Source organism: Carassius carassius, chromosome 21 (assembly GCF_963082965.1).
Source record: "Carassius carassius chromosome 21, fCarCar2.1, whole genome shotgun sequence".
Lineage (NCBI taxonomy): Eukaryota > Metazoa > Chordata > Actinopteri > Cypriniformes > Cyprinidae > Carassius > Carassius carassius.
The window spans coordinates 22,063,789-22,079,942 of NC_081775.1; the positions used below are offsets into that span (position 1 = coordinate 22,063,789).

Here is a 16,154-nt window from a genome sequence, read left to right on the forward strand (position 1 = left end):
AACTCCTCAGGAACTGTCCACTTAATATAAAGTGTAACATTCTGGACACCAACCACAATTTCTATGTAAAGCCTAACTTACTGACCGGTGTTGTGTAATGTAACATCAGAGTAATTACATGATAAATCTAATATAAAGTGTGACATTTTCTTTACCAATAAGTGTTAGTCATATTACACATTTGTACTTTCATTACCAAAAAGTGTTGTTACCAATTTCCTTTTACACATTTGTACTTACACATACCATTCAGTGGGTTGTTATATATGTGTAGTTACACAAACATTAGAGCTGAAGATACTACCAATGTGTATTTACACTGTGGTTACATACTACGTACGTACACATCTAGTTACTATGACAGTATACAGGTATTAGGGACACAATATAAAGTGGGCCCAAATAACATAATGATTTAATGTGCATATTATTGTTTAACTACCTTGGCTTAAGCCTAGTCCCAGACTAAAATGTAAATCTGAGCTGTTTCAGCTGAAAGAAACTTGTACTGATTGACCTTAAAATATGTCAGTGCCCTTGTTTTGTCTCACCAGGAATATATACATATATTTTTTTCTAAGGCATGTTTTAAAAAATTACTTAAATGTCCTAATTAATAAGCCAGGCCTCTGTGTCATGATTTCAATAGCGTATAATTAACACATTTAATATTTTCAATAATGTTCTGAAATACAGACCAAGTACACTTGATTTTGTAAAACCACTACATTAATTACTACTACAACTAGGCTAACAATAGTAATACAATTTAAATATTTAAATAAATGGGTACAAACTCTCATCTAATTTCTATAAGAGGGCCACCACAGCCACTAAAAACATTTAAAGTTCCTGTTAGCAAACAGTAGCAAAAATGCAACAGGGTGAAAGACATGAGATAAGGAGTGTAACGACGAGACCTTAAAAAGGAAGTAACATCAGTTTCACATGTTAGATTGTGCTCAACCCACAGCTGCACGTATCAGATCAGCCTTCCACACATCACTCGGAACGCAACAAACACTGCTTACCTCTCATCTCACAGCACAGACCACAATGGACGAACTCGGTGAGTTGGTCAACTATATGTCTACTATATGTCATTCTAACAATAAATTCTTAATCAGTGTAAAGATGTACTGTAACATATTTATAATCCAAAGGCTGAGATGATTTTCTAAGTTTATTTTCTATCGTTTTATTACAGTTCTCTGGTAGACTGTTTTAGACTGTGAGCTATAAATACAAGCAGGTATTTGTGGTATGAGATTTTTTTCTGACTGTTTCAGTGGTTTACCCATATTAGACTAAAATGATGCGATCAGTGCATTATAAGTAGTATAAAACTAGTAGGCTCAGGAAGAGCTTCTTCCACGAGGCTGTGACTCTTCTGAACTCCACACCACCAATCTAACCTGCACCTGCTTTCTTACTGCACTGGTAACAGTATTACATACATGTATTTGCACTACTCATATTTTGCACGGACTACACATTGTTCAAACTATCACACTGTAAACTATCTAATGTTGTTACTGTACACAGCACAGTAAACTATTTCTATAAAAATATTATTGCACTACTGATTACTTGCATAGAATACATTTTTTAACAGTACTATTGTACACTCAACCAACTGTATTTATTACCACTGTCTAACGTTGCTGCTATACATAATGTACATATAACCCTACATTGCTGCTGTTCATAATGTACGTAATCCCTCCATTGCATTCCTATTTATATTCTGTAAATACTCTGCTTAATACTGTATATAGCAACTCTACTGTACATTCTGTAAATCATAGCTTCACTTGCTCTGCACGTATACGTGCAGTTGAATCAAATAACATCATCAGTGTAGAGTCCCCGAAGATGTAACAGGATGTAACAGGTTTTAATACAGGTTTGTGTACCCAAGCCATTCTAAGATAGAGATTGATGTGTTGTCATTCCCCTAAAAAAAATAAAATAAAAAAAATAAAACATTTTGCTTTTAGCACTAAGGATTTATTTTTCTTCTCTGCATGTGAAAAGTAAAGACTCACGTCACTCTTAAGAATAAATGTATGTTCTTGTAAAGGATTTGTTTTGTAATCTCCCATATTTCTTGGTATTTTGATAGAAGTGAGTCAGATAACCCATGTCTGTATTTCCTTGTCAGCAAAAAAAAGTGTGGCAAAAGTTTGAAATTCATGTTTGTTATTTCATGTTCTGCATCCGTTGCGATGACAGTGACATGCCTTTTCACTTCCTCAGGAAATGACACGGATTGCTAACTTACAGTGGTTTTCCTTTAGTTCAAAAATGTTTTTTTTTTGTGTGTGTTATTTTGGGTCAGTGTATGTGTTAAAGTTTGTGTTCAGTGTTCACTAATATCAGTGCAGGTGTTTCACATGTGTGAATCTGATATTGCAGACATGCTTTTAGAGGAGTTGGCGCAGAACTCCACCCAGACTTCAAATGTTCCTGCACCCATTCCACCCAAAACTCTCCACCTGGGAGCCTCGGTTAAAAGTAGCAGCACACCTCAGCTTGAACAAGTAATAACATTTCAGGCCAATTCATTTTCAAACTGAATTTAAACATGAATTTTAAAAGCATTCAAATTTGGAAACTTTCAAAAACAGTTTGGGGCTGGTATAATTAGTCTCTTATGCTCATATTAGCCAAATTTTATATAACTCTTTGAATATATTTAGAAGTACAAGTTATTCCTGTGACATTTAATCGAGTCTTCAATGTCACGTGATCATTCAGAATCATTCTAAAATGCTGATTTGTTGCTCAAGAAACTTTTCCGATTATCATCAATGCTGAAAACAGTTGTGCTGCCTCATATTTTTGTGGAAACCATGATGCATTTGTTCAGGATTCTTTGACGAATCAAAGGTTCAAAAGAAGCATTAATTTGATATAAATAAAAAAGAAAATTTCTGTCACTTTGGATCAATCTAATGCATCCTTGCTGAATTAAAATATGGAATTAAAAAAAATAATAACATCTTACCTATACCAAACTTTGAACTATTAAATATCTACAGTATTTAGTCCCAAACTGAGCTATTGTAATGTCTTTCTCCTCCTGTTACAGACTGAATCCTCAGGATTTGTTGCTGGTCCAGCAAATACATGTGATCCCTACAGGTATATCCACCTCCCTCCAAAATCTGGAGTAGAAAGAGCCTGTCCGTTGATGTATTTTATTTAATACCTTTTGGCATACATTGTGTCCTTGGAGGTTCAGCAGTTCAATAAGAAGAAGAATCTTTTTCTAGTGTGGTTCCGGTCCCCGTGGAGGCCGGAGTGATGAGTCCTGGCACAGCTACACGAGAACTCGACTCCATCATGAATGAGCTGCTAGGGCTAGGCCTGGAGGTGAGTGAAACATGAGGTGGACATCAGTTCATTCATCAGCTGCTGTCTGTTAAATCACTGTTGCACATTATGAGTATCACCAGAAGAGGGCAGTATGAGCATATTAAGGTTCCTAATTTATGCCTCCTTGTCAATTACTGAAAGAAAAGTCATTAAAATGGTCAAAATAATGCTTTATTTTGTATAGGTTTCAGAACCCACATCAAACCCACCTCCAGTTGCTTACAAGTCAATGAAAGACAAAAAACCTGAGGAAACTAAAGAAAGTGATAGTGCAATGCAAAAAGAGGCTATGAAACCAATGCATCCTCCCCTGTCACAGAAAGTATCCAAGAATGTGGATGCTATAGATGACTTGCTGGGCTCTCTCAGCTCAGACATGGAGAAAATGGGGGTCCGGACAGCTGCCAAAGGCCACTGTGCTTCTTGTGGCAAGTGTATAGCTGGGAAGGTACTACCAAGAGGCAGACAACAAATTTGCAAATTGCTAATCAGTTTTCTGTACTAACAAACACGTCATCCTGTATTCCAAACTGCAGCTGATTACAGCTTTGGGTCAGGTGTGGCATCCAGAACACTTTGTGTGCACGGCATGCAGGGAGGAACTGGGCACATGTGGCTTCTTTGAGAGAGACGGCAAGCCGTACTGTGAGAAAGACTACCAGAACCTCTTCTCCCCTCGCTGCGGTTACTGCAAGGGTCCTATTACTCAGGTGACCTGCCATATCGGTCTCTATTTACCCTCTGAAAGCTCCTTGTTAGAATTTCCTCAGGCATGTTAACTGAAAATTGGAAAAGTTATGATTTAATCCAGTAACTGAATAATTACAAGTTATTTTAGTAAACATTATAGTAAACCAAATTATCATGAATTATTATAATTAAACAAAACTAATTAATAAGCTTAATGTTTACATATGTATGTGTGCCGCATAAAACTCATTTCATCCCACCAGCTGAGAAGTAATGCTCAAGACACAATCAATAAACTAAATGGAGTCTATATTTAAATTCCAATAAACTGCAATACTAACTTAAATAAATGTGGAATGTGCTTTTTAACTCTTTCACTTCACAAACGAATGAATTATTCTAGCCAATCAAGCAGGTGATCATTTTTGGTGTTTTGCACAGAACATTCTAACAGCGATGGATCAAACATGGCACCCAGAACATTTTTTCTGCAGCCACTGTGGAGATCTATTTGGACCTGATGGTGAGACAACTGCAGATTTATCAATTAAACTAAAACAATTTATCAGCACACGAATGCCAAGAACATCCCACACTACATTCTGTGAGTCAGCCGATCTGGTTGTCAGTTGAGAAATGACCGTTTGTACTGAATGAATCTGTCTTTTCCAGGGTTTCTAGAGAGAGATGGTAAGCCATATTGCTCTAGGGATTTCTACCGCCTCTTTGCACCCAAATGCTCCGGCTGTGGAGAGCCAGTGAAGGAGAACTATCTGTCTGCAGCCAATGGAACCTGGCACCCTGATTGCTTTGTCTGTGTGGTGAGTGAATTAGTGGCGTTGAAGGCTGGAATGCAATACAGTCATGTGACTCACTCCTTATAAATAAAGAATATGGAGTCAGTCAGTCTGTACTATTGTGTGAGCTTCAAAGGTGAATACTTCACCTGCCTAATCTATCACTCCAGAACATTCTTCTTCATTAAACGTTTCTATAATACTCTCTTTCTGCATCTCTTTCCAGGACTGCCTGAAGCCTTTTACAGACGGTTGCTTCCTTGAGTTGAACGGTCGCCCCCTCTGTTCCCTGCATTATCACTCCAGACAGGGCACTCTGTGTGGGACCTGTGGAGAGCCCATCTCGGGTCGCTGCATCGCTGCTCTGGACCGCAAGTTTCACCCTGAACACTTTGTGTGTGCGTTCTGCCTTCGGCAACTGAGTCAGGGAGTGTTTAAGGAGCAGGCAGGGAAGCCGTACTGTTCAGTTTGTCATACGAAACTCTTTGTGTGAAAAATGATCAAGGTTTTAAAGCAGTGGTTCTCAAACTTTTTAAAGGCCCCTCAGCTTCAAAATAATCTAAAATATACAAATAAATATAAAATAAAACAAATTAATATATTAATATATTAGACAATATATTCAATTAATGAACCAGGATTCATAAAACCTGTATTTTCTCCAATAAAAACAATATTTAGTGAGGGGAAATAAACAAATAAAAATGTGACTTCAGTTTCCATCTAATTTTTTTTTTGACTTTTTTTTTTTTTACATTTAAAATTATTTCAACATATAAGTTTTTTTTATTTATTTAAATACTTTAAAGTCACCCTGTGGCCCCTAGTGGGCCCCGACTCCCTGATTGAGAACCACTGTTTTAGGCTATGTTTACATGACAACGGTGTAGTCACAAACGGAAAACGTTTTATCCTTGCATTTTTAAAAACCTTCACATATACACAACAACATTTTCAAAATAATTTACACATAGCCATGAAAACAACCAAAAACGCTGTATTACATATGCCAGGCCAGTAGTTGGCGCTGTCATCTTGTTAGTAAACAGCACCTGTAGGGAAGTGATGATTTTTGATGTACATGATGTGTCTCTGCTGTTGGCTTTCTTTTACTGTCTATGGCAGTTGGTTGTAATATTGGTGAAGTAAATCCACACTTTGCTGAAGAAGTGTTAGCAAACTCTTGAGCTGCAGCAACAGTACCATATACTCCGCCATTGTTGTGTATGCTTGTTCGCGCTTGCCTTTAAAATCAACATGAACTGCGCATGTCTACATACCTAACATGTACTATGCATGTGCATGACGTCAAAATTTTCAAAGTTTCCCTTATTGGGTGTTTACATGGAATCGGTTAACGGTGCCAGTTTCAAATACTTGCACTTTGAAATCCGTTTGTTAAAGTATGCATTTTCAGTTCCCCAAAAAGCTGTTGTTGTGTAAATGAACAGTCAAAATGCATAAAAAGTTTCAGATTTTTGGCCCAAAACGTTGTTGTGTAAACGACCCCTTAGAAAGAAATAGTATGGAAGGATACATGTGCCATTTTTTTCTATTTTGTCTCAGGGAAAGAAAAAAACAACTTTTTAGAGAATGCAAGTCAAATGCAAGACAATGTAAATTGTACTCAGAAAACATTTTTAAAATGTATTGTCTACTATATATTTTTTTTTACAAAGTAAACTATAACAATATGTTAAATGCCATTATTTAATTGTATCATCACGTCACATCAATGAAGCTGTTGTAATACATGTTGAACAAAACAAAAATGATTGTTAAAGATCTGAAATGTTCATAAAATGTAAAAAAAAGGGGATCAATCGTCTTTTACTCGAATATATAGACAATGCCATGAATTCAATTTTGCTCTCATAGCATATCAAAACAAACATACATCTCTGCAGGCTTATGAGGAGATTTCTGGGTAAATGCTATTAATGTACTATTTTTTCAATAAGGTTTCAATAACTAAGAAGACTCAAGGTCCTAATTAACTTAATACTCATGTGTTTTCATAGCCCATGCATTACAGTGACATCGTGGGGACATTTTCTGTAAACATTCAAAAAGGGTTAAATAACACAGACCATAATTTTCTTGCTTAAATAAACATGAACTTTACAGAAGCCTGTTGATTTTGTTGTGTGCATGACAAGGTCACATGAGGGAACATCACTGTAGGTATTGCTCAAGACCCCTTGATTTGTCAGCTCACTGCACTGTTACTCAAGGTTCAGCCAGGCAGTAACTTAAGGATGTGCCTTCTCATCTTCAAAGAATGCTCTTTGATGGCAAGAGATGACAGCTGCTTTTTGGGAGGATGGGTCAAAGATCAAGATGTTAATCACACCATAACAGTCATGAACCACAAGAATGACCCACAAAGTGAGTGGACAAACACTCATACAGTACATGCTGAAGTTGAGATTTCAATGCAGTGACTAATTTAGCTTTTGCTTACCATAAATGACACAAATTCAGTCACCACACTTTCACTATGACAATACTATTACTGACAAGAAATATCAGTTTAATGCCATGGATCCCCAAGTATGACAATCCCCTGTGACAACCCCTATCTCAAATATATATATTTTTGTATTTAGTTAATTTAGATTTATAAAGTTTTAAGTCGTATTAATTAGAAGTTGAATTAAAGTTTGTATAAGCCAAATTAAAAAACTGAATCCACACTATAACATTACAGCATTTTTAAAATGTCCCAAAACTACCAAATGGATTTTGTTTTTTGTTCTTGTGTCAAATTTTGAGTGGTGAGAAAAAGCTCTGAAGTGTCTTCCTCTCATAAATAGAAATTGGGAAAGAGCAAGAGAGACAAGGGAACAGGAACACAATGCAGTGGTTGGGAAGACATGTGTAAGCATTGAGTTTATAAATCATGCTGTCATCACTACATTAGAACTCTCTTTTCTGGTTTATGCAGACTGGATTAAAATACGTTGCTTTCACAAAACAACAGAAGCTGCTGTCTTTCATATTCTCTTGCTCCCTCTTCTCTGTTTACTGCCCCTTTGCTCAAATAACTGCTAATCTAGTTCTAATATAGAGTTTCCTGAATGGTGTTTCTGTTTGGAACCACACTGCATAAGTCCATCTGATTTCTTTCCTTCTGACTTCTGGTCCTGTGGTACACAGATGTTGGGGTCTTCTGAGAGGTTGCTACACTCTGTGGTAAACGTCTAAGGTTACGTATGTAACCCTGGTTCCTCGAAGGAACGAGACGCTGCGTCGAGAACGTTTGGGGAACGCGTCCAGCGTGACGTCTCTGAATAATGTGTATAATCAGTCCAAAGGAAGGGTGAGACGTCATAGGCGGGTGACGTCAGAGACCAGGAAGCATAAAGCATGAGCGGCAAAGCTGGAAATTAGCCTCAAAGGATGAAGCAAGCGCCAGCCAGAGATGCCGGAAGTGTGGCACTGCGACGCAGCGTCTCATTCCTTCGAGGAACCAGGGTTACATACGTAACCTTAGACGTTCCTCTTCAGGAACTCGAGCTGCGTCGAGAACGTTTGGGGAACAACATTGCCCATGCCGCCAGACTTTCAAATCTCTGCCTAGTGTGGAAGAGCACAGCTAAAGCAAGAGAAGGAGCCTGACAGAATTCGGGGACAACCCGTCCAATGGCCAAACTTCAGAAGGAGTGAGTCTTGACCCCCAGGAGAGGGGAGATCAGAGGACTCGAGGCTTAGGATAACATCCTGATCACCGCTTAGCATAAGCTTCTTCTGGCCGGAGGCCTCAGCCTCAGCGCACCATGGAGGAAACATGTAACCAGAGGGTTTCTGCCCACTGACTGGCCACCAAGAGGGGTGCGGTAGGCCACCATGGCCGCCACATAGACCTTCATGGTGGAGTGGGTCAACCCTGCGGAGAGCCTGCAGGAACTCCAGCACTGTACCATACGGGCAGTTAACTGGGTCGAGCTGGCGGTCTCCGCACCAAGAAGTGAAAAGCTTCCACTTCAAGGCATACAGTTTCCTCATTGAGGGAGCTCTGGATTGGAGAACGGTCTTACAACCTTGGTTGAGAGACCGGAAGCTAAGAGTTGTGCCTCCTCAGAGACAGCACCTACAGCCTCTAAGCTCCATGCGGGGGCGCACCCTCCGCCTGCGAGAGGAGATCTCTCCTGACGGGAACCTCCCATGGAGTGCCGTCAAAAAGAGAAATCAGGCCCAGGAACCATACCTGGCCTGTCCAGAACGGGGCTACTAACAGCAGCCGGACTCCGTCCCGGCGCACTCTCTCCAGAACTCCCGAGAGCAGAGCAATCGGGGGAAAAATGTACAGATGAAACCTCGGTCATGTCTGTACCATGGCGTCCAGCCCCAGTGGAGCTGGATGAGTCAGAGGAAGCCAGAGGGGACAGTGCGATGTGTCTCGAGTCGCAAACAGATCCACCCGAGTCTGGCCCAACTCTCCAACTCTGCTTCATCACCTTGGTGTGAAGCCGCCATTCCCCGGGCCTTGGCCCCTGCTTCAACAGGATGTCTGCTCCCATATTAAGATGCCCAGGAATGTGAACTGCTCTGAGCGAGAGGAATTCGTCCTGGGCCCACACAAGGATCTGGTATGCTATTTGTATAAACGGCGTGAGTGCAGACCTCCTTGGTGGTTGATTTAAGAGACCACCGCTGTGTTGTCGGTGCGCACCAACACATGGTGACCTCTTAGGTCTGGGAGAAAATAACGAAGTGCACGAAGCATGGCCAGCATCTCCAGGCAGTTGATGTGCCATGTCAGATGGCGACCACTCCACAGACCGCGGGCAGGGTGGCCACTCATGACCGCACCCCAGCCGGTGAGGGACGCGTCTGTCGCTAGCATCCTGCGGCGACAAGGAGCTCCCAGCACCGGGCCCTGAGACAAGAACCTCCACATATCCAAGGCACGTAGGCAGCGCCGCGTGATCTTTAGCATGCAAAGTGGGTTTCCCTCCAGGGAGAACCCCTTGGTCTCGAGCCACCACTGTAGGGGTCTCATGTACAGCAGGCCAATAGTATTCACGTTGGACGCAGCTGCCATCAGACCCAGCAATCTCCGTGACTGCTTGACAGTGAGTGACCGGCCTTCTCTCACTCTCGCGACTGCAGTGAGGATCGACTCGATCCGATCAGGTGACATACGTGCCTGCATCGTGGTCGAATCCCACACCATGCCTAGAGAAGTGGTTCTCTGAACTGGAGAAAGCACACTTTTCTTGGCGTTAAGTCTTAACCCCAGCTCTTTCATGTGAGCGAGAACGACATCTCGGTGCAGAACGGTCATCTGCTCAGATTGAGCTGATATCAACCAATCGTCAATGTGGTTGAGTCGTGAAAGTGTGGGGTGAGAGTGCAAGGCCAGAGGAAGATCCATATTGGTAGGCTTTTGCCCCCAAAAGCAAACCTCAGGAACTTCAGATGAAGAAGGATGGAGATAAGTGCATCTTTTGATAGATCGTGACACACCAGTCCTTGAACTTGGCCTGTGCAGGCGCGCTAAACTTCAGTCCCCTGACTGAGAGGTTCAAAAAGCACAGATCTAGAAAAGGACACAACACCTCATCCTTCCTTGGAACAGTGAAGTACCGGCTGTAGGACCGGACTCTGCAACCCAAGGAGGGACCACATCGATGGTCTCCGTCCTCAGAGAGAGTCTACTTCTGTTCCATTACCAGAGCCTGCTTGGGGCCCACCAGAACTGGATTCTGTGGCCTCTCACTACAGTGTGCAGGACCCACTGAGACAGCTAAACTAGCTGCTCTGGAAACCTCCCAGGAGGTCACGAGCCTCTTAGCACCGCTACGTTTCCGGGCGGTAACTGAGAGAAGCGCTCGCTGGAGACCGCTGCGCCCTGGAACACCAGCAGGGTTGGCAGATCGATCTCCTGAGGGCACTGAGGAGAGACGGGCACCGTGCAATGCAGTGTATACCGCTCTTCCCCAGAGGGGCCTGCCCTCCGAGGTCCTGAGCCGCAGCATCAGGACTCTCGTAGCTGAAGTCTCCTAAAAACGACGTGCCTCAGACCCACGCCGTCTGCTAGGAAGACTAGACCAGAGCCTGCTCGGGGCAGGACCCCGTGAAGTACACTTGGCAGGGGCTCCCACACTGCCATGTGACCTCCTTAGGGAACCAGTCTCGTGAGACTGGCCTCTGGTGTGCCTAGAGTTACTAGCTCGGTGTCCTGAAGTGACGGACCAGCAGGGGACGACCATACTAGCTGCTCTAGAGACCTCCGTAGAGGTAGCGAGCCTCTCAGCACCGCTACGTTTCCGGGCGGTAACTGAGAGAAGCGCTCGCTGGAGACCGCTGCGCCCTGGAACACCGGCAGGGTTGGCAGATCGATCTCCTGAGGGCACTGAGGAGAGACGGGCACCGTGTAATGCGGTGTACACCACTCTTCCCCAGAGGGAGCTGGCCCTCAAAACGTCCTAGTCCTTATGCGTCAGGACGTTATGATGAAGGCTATCCAGCGAAAACAACGGTCCGTAGAACTGCTTTCTACTAGAAGCCTTCGGCCTAGGAGCGCCACTCTGACTCTAGCGTCTGCGGAGTACAAAAGTGACACCCCCGGCACGAGGGGCTGGAACATGGTTGGGACTGCTCCGCCCAGCAGCCCCTGACCGCCTCAACCTCCTCAGAGGAAGAGCGGTACACATGTGTTCTCACATAAGAAATTACACCCCTAGAGCCCCTGCACATCTAACTTCACATAGTCAGATAAATATTAATATATAGTAGTCAACAACCAGACGAGTCAACACGGTCTGGTGTAGGAAAAAAAAAAAAAAACTCACATAAAGATAAAACAATGTAATACACGCGTTGCCTCGGCAGCGTGCATGTTCTATTTTTTTTTTTATATATATATGCTACTCAGTCACACAGACAGCATCAATCTCCTCAGAGAAAGATGAATGCTGCAGCGAGCTCTGCCTCCGAGGACGAAGAAACCACAGCACGGGTTTTCAAGCCTCGAGACCGAGCTCTAGATCTAGTGAACACGGGTGGAGATAGGACGAGCCGTCTCCAACCCGTTCGCCAGATCATGTGCGATTCCCGCTATCGCGGTCGCCGCCGTGCATCAGCCCCAGCGCGACCGCAACCGCAAGATCGCATGCACGGATACACTCCTCATAGCGTGCCCGACGAGAGAGCATGCAGCAGCAGCAGCGAGCTGTCTCAGAGGGCGAAAAACCCGCAGCGCTGGTTTCCAAGCCTCGAGAACGAGCTCTAGATCTAGTAAACACGGGTGGAGATAGGACGAGCCGTCTCCAACCCGTTCACCAGATCATGTGCGATTCCCGCTATCGTGGTCGCCGCCGTGCATCAGCCCCAGCGCGACCGCGACCGCAAGATCGCATGCACGGACACACTCCTCGAAACGTGCCCGGCGACAGCGGAGCGCTTAACAGCGAGAAAAGCACAGTCAGCCCCCTGAGAGCCGACTGCGCAAGCTCAAGTCCTCATTAATGCTGCTTATTATAATATTAGGCATAATATGCGTTTGTAACTGGTGCTTGTGTGACTGGTGCTTGAACAACTGGTGAGCTCATCGACGCCTTTCCATATCAATCTCCTCTGAGAAAGACAGGCAGTGCATCGCGCCCTCTCATCGGGGAGAAAGTACCGCAAACGCAGGCTTCCGAACCCCCGAGAGCGGGCGCCGGATCTGGTGGCTAAGAAAGAAGATAGGGACTTGAAAAGACCCGTCTTACATTCCTTCCAGCAGATCCGAAAGCGAATCCCGCGAGCACAACCACCGCTCCGTTTTTTCCTCGACAAAAGCGGGGCTGGCACCGCGAGAAATGCAAGTGAAAGCTCTCTCCTCAAAAAGAGAATTCTGAGAGTGAAGCAAAGGCTCGCATCGCAGCCGTCAACTCCCTCGAGAGCTGACACTGCGCGCTTCACTCTCAAGCAGACAACCCGAGCTGCATGTGTCCCTACCTTTTTTTTTTTTTTGGCAGGGAAAACACACAGCCTGAACGCTGCCTGCTCTCGCCCAAAACTTCTCTTGATTGAAGCTTTGACAATGGAGTTTATCAGTGGACAAACGACACTAAATAAGACTCACAAACAGATAGTGACTGACACACACACAGAGCGCTTGCTGAAGACACAAGGCTGATTTCCGGCTTTGCCGCTCATGCTTTATGCTTCCTGGTCTCTGACGTCACCCGCCTATGACGTCTCGCCCTTCCTTTGGACTGATTATACACATTATTAAGAGACGTCATGCTGGACGCGTTCCCCAAACGTTCTCGACGCAGCTCGAGTTCCTGAAGAGGAACAGGGTGTATCTTTCCCTGTTTGATAGGCATATACTCCATCCTCCATCCTTTCAGAGACAGGATAAAGCTTAAATAGGTTGGAATTCAGTATGACATTATGAGCACAAATTGAGCTCTGAGCACATATTACTCTGGGTTTTTGATTCATATTGAACCAGACATATCTAGTTCAGTGAATTTGAGACTCACTACAGTTTGATCATTGAAACAACCAGCCACACAGTATTGGTTCCCATTTTTTTATGGACAAAAAAATGTAATGGAAGTCAATGAAAACCAAAACTGTTTGGTTGCAAAAATTTGGAAGAAAGTAAGTCATTTCATTTTTGGGGAAAACTATCCGTTTTACTGCTGCAATTAGTTCAGTCAAATTCGCCAAAGATTCTTTCAATGCAATTTGATAATCCAGTACATTAAAAATAATTGGGTCTCTAAGCAGATCTCGATTTCTTTGTGAGTAAGCCATCAAATAATTTATTCAAACAACTATTTCAAACTGTTCAACGGTTAAAAGCAATAACCACCCAGCTAGCTTCAACAATATGAGAGAATTATTGGGAGAACTGGTGTTTAGTACCTTTAAAGCCATAGGGAATGAAACAGGAGCACTTAACCTCGTTAAAGCGGCAGAAATAAAAGGCCTGTCAATAAGTGTTGGTGTGGCAGGAGTCAGGTGACATTTACAGCTGTAAGGCTGAAGGAGGCCGGTGGGTGAATTGGCCCATGGATCCTATAGTTAGGGTAAATAGAGGGGAGTCGTTCTGAAACACTACCCTCACCTGAACCAGACCTTAGCCTCTCTGTCACCCCACCAATCCACAAAGCCACGACATGGGTCACAAAGCACCGTAAATACTGCCCAACCTGGCAACCCTGAGACCACACTCCTATAATAAACAATGAAGCCAATAACTGTCCAGTATGTCACTGCCAGACAAGCCAGTGAGTGTGTAACAACACGAACAAAACCACATCCAGCGGTCTCAGACTCCTTATAAAGGACAGGAAAGATGAATGTGGACCCCTCGATGCCAAAATGATTAAATGCGATACTTAATAAAACCAATGAAGTCAAATGTAACTTAATCTATTTATGGAGCAAACGTGAAATGCAGGAGTGTCAACAAAGCTGTGTTTTATTAATTTATTTGCCATGTCTTCCATCACCAACATAGAGACACATCGTAACACTTATTTTTTTATCTGATCCAGATGGATGCCAGTGCAAAGTTAGATGTTAGAGACCACAGAAAAACAGAATTTAGAAATATGTGAGGCAGTAAAAAAAAAATCCAAACATAATTAACTACACTTGAATTCATAAGAAAAATGTAACTTGACCGAAGAGATAATAGATGTCAGAGCTTTGACATTTTGTGTTATTTGGGGAAAAGTCATATAATCAATAAAAGAAAATAAACAAAATGCATTACTCGTTTTTAGTCGTCTAATCTATTTTTAATATATTAGAAACTATGTGTATAAAAAAAATATTATAAAATATTATGATTGCATAATATATCAATAAAATAATTATTATTGAAAAAATTATATGTTTTCTTCTCGTAAACCTCATACAGGAAAAGTTCAGTGAGAATTATTTCTGACCCCAGACAAAATCTGTGACCTGTAATTCAGTAATTCAGTTCCAAAAATAATAATAAAAATATTTCATATGTAATGATGTTTTTACCTAAAATGTTAAACATAGGTAAAGCTCTACAGAGCACAAAGTTCAAGTCTGTGTATTGGAGTAAATGCCCTCTAAATAGTGGTCTTTAAACGAAGACAAGAAGTGACAACTTCAACACCCCCTAAATGCATCCCTGTGACACAGAGCCCATATATTAATTAGACAAGCTCATTCAAAGCTGGAGGAAATGGGCTGCATTCCCTCCACCGCCACCTATTTGGTTTGGCCTACAGCCAGCCTAGTGCAGGTATCACATCAGATTAATGACTAGCTTCTCTGTAGAGCACTTCCTGTCGTGCTTAGCTGATGCTCCCTGTGCAAGGCAACTTTTTTTTTTTCTTTATCATTTGATCTGTGGTTTCACGCTCTCTTTCCTTCAGCTTCTAAGTTTTGGCCACTAATTCCTTCGCTCAAGTAAGAACTCATGGTTTAAATGAGAATGCAACAAGCTGTTTGCATTGCTAAATTATGACTGTTTTCAAACAGGTGCCCAAGAATCCATTAATTTGAAGAATTTTATTAAAAGGTTACTCCGCCTAATAAAAATGAAAATTCTGTCATAATTTACTCTCCTCTCGTGTCGATACAGAACTGTATTACTTCTTTCTTCTGTAGAACACAAAATAGTGTATTTGAAGAATGTTGGCGACCAAATGGTTTTGGGTCCTGTTCACTTCCAAATAGACAAAAATATTATCAATGGGACTAAAATCTTTTTGGTTACCAAAATCCTTCAAAACATCTTCTTTTGTTTGGGTGGACTGTCATTTAGTATATGTTTTTATCAATTGTGGGCCCTCTGAAATGCGACTCATGTGTGCAGTAAGCAGTGTTGGGGGTAATGCATTACAAGTAACGCGAGTTACGTAATCAGATTACTTTTTTCAAGTAACTAGTAAAGTAACGCATTACTTTTTAATTTACAAGAAAATATCTGAGTTACTTTTTCAAAAAAGTAACGCCAGTTACTTTGTATTCCCATTTTTTGACTGACAAGCCTCCTGTTCCCATATTGGGAGAAACCGGAAGTATGGAGGCGTTGTGTGCGCTGTGTGAACACGATGTTACTGTAGTTCTAGACTAAATGTGAATGTGCATTAATTCATCCCACTCACAAAAAAACAAAAAACAAAACAGATTTAGTATTCATCAAAATTAATCAAAACAGTGAAATAAAAACTCAGAATATGACGCAAACCTGCAATAACTAAATATATTAAATAACACAAATGTATCTATGCCCATTTTATTAACAGTGTCTTTGCTGCTGACCTTTAATGATCCAGTTCAACCATACTA

At 42.2% G+C, this 16,154-nt stretch overlaps 1 protein-coding gene across 1 annotated transcript; it reads left to right on the top strand.

Moving 5' to 3' along the window:
* Positions 1-939: 939 nt before the first annotated feature.
* On the top strand, positions 940-6,997 carry LOC132097859 (leupaxin-like). Its single transcript, XM_059503828.1, has 9 exons — positions 940-1,069; positions 2,419-2,543; positions 3,095-3,147; positions 3,279-3,378; positions 3,566-3,829; positions 3,918-4,091; positions 4,513-4,594; positions 4,744-4,892; positions 5,095-6,997. Exons 1-9 carry the CDS (start codon positions 949-951, stop codon positions 5,359-5,361), a joined length of 1,335 nt encoding a protein of 444 aa, XP_059359811.1. The 5' UTR covers positions 940-948; the 3' UTR covers positions 5,362-6,997.
* Positions 6,998-16,154: the final 9,157 nt, after the last annotated feature.

What these genes read in the sequence shown, in the direction of transcription:
- LOC132097859 (XM_059503828.1), top strand. Translation starts at nt 949, where the DNA reads ATGTTAGATTGTGCTCAACCCACAGCTGCACGTATCAGATCAGCCTTC. An exon ending in TGCTAGGGCTAGGCCTGGAG is followed by an intron (nt 3,379 to 3,565) that starts GTGAGTGAAACA and finishes TATTTTGTATAG; the next exon opens with GTTTCAGAACCCACATCAAA. An exon ending in AGATCTATTTGGACCTGATG is followed by an intron (nt 4,595 to 4,743) that starts GTGAGACAACTG and finishes TGTCTTTTCCAG; the next exon opens with GGTTTCTAGAGAGAGATGGT.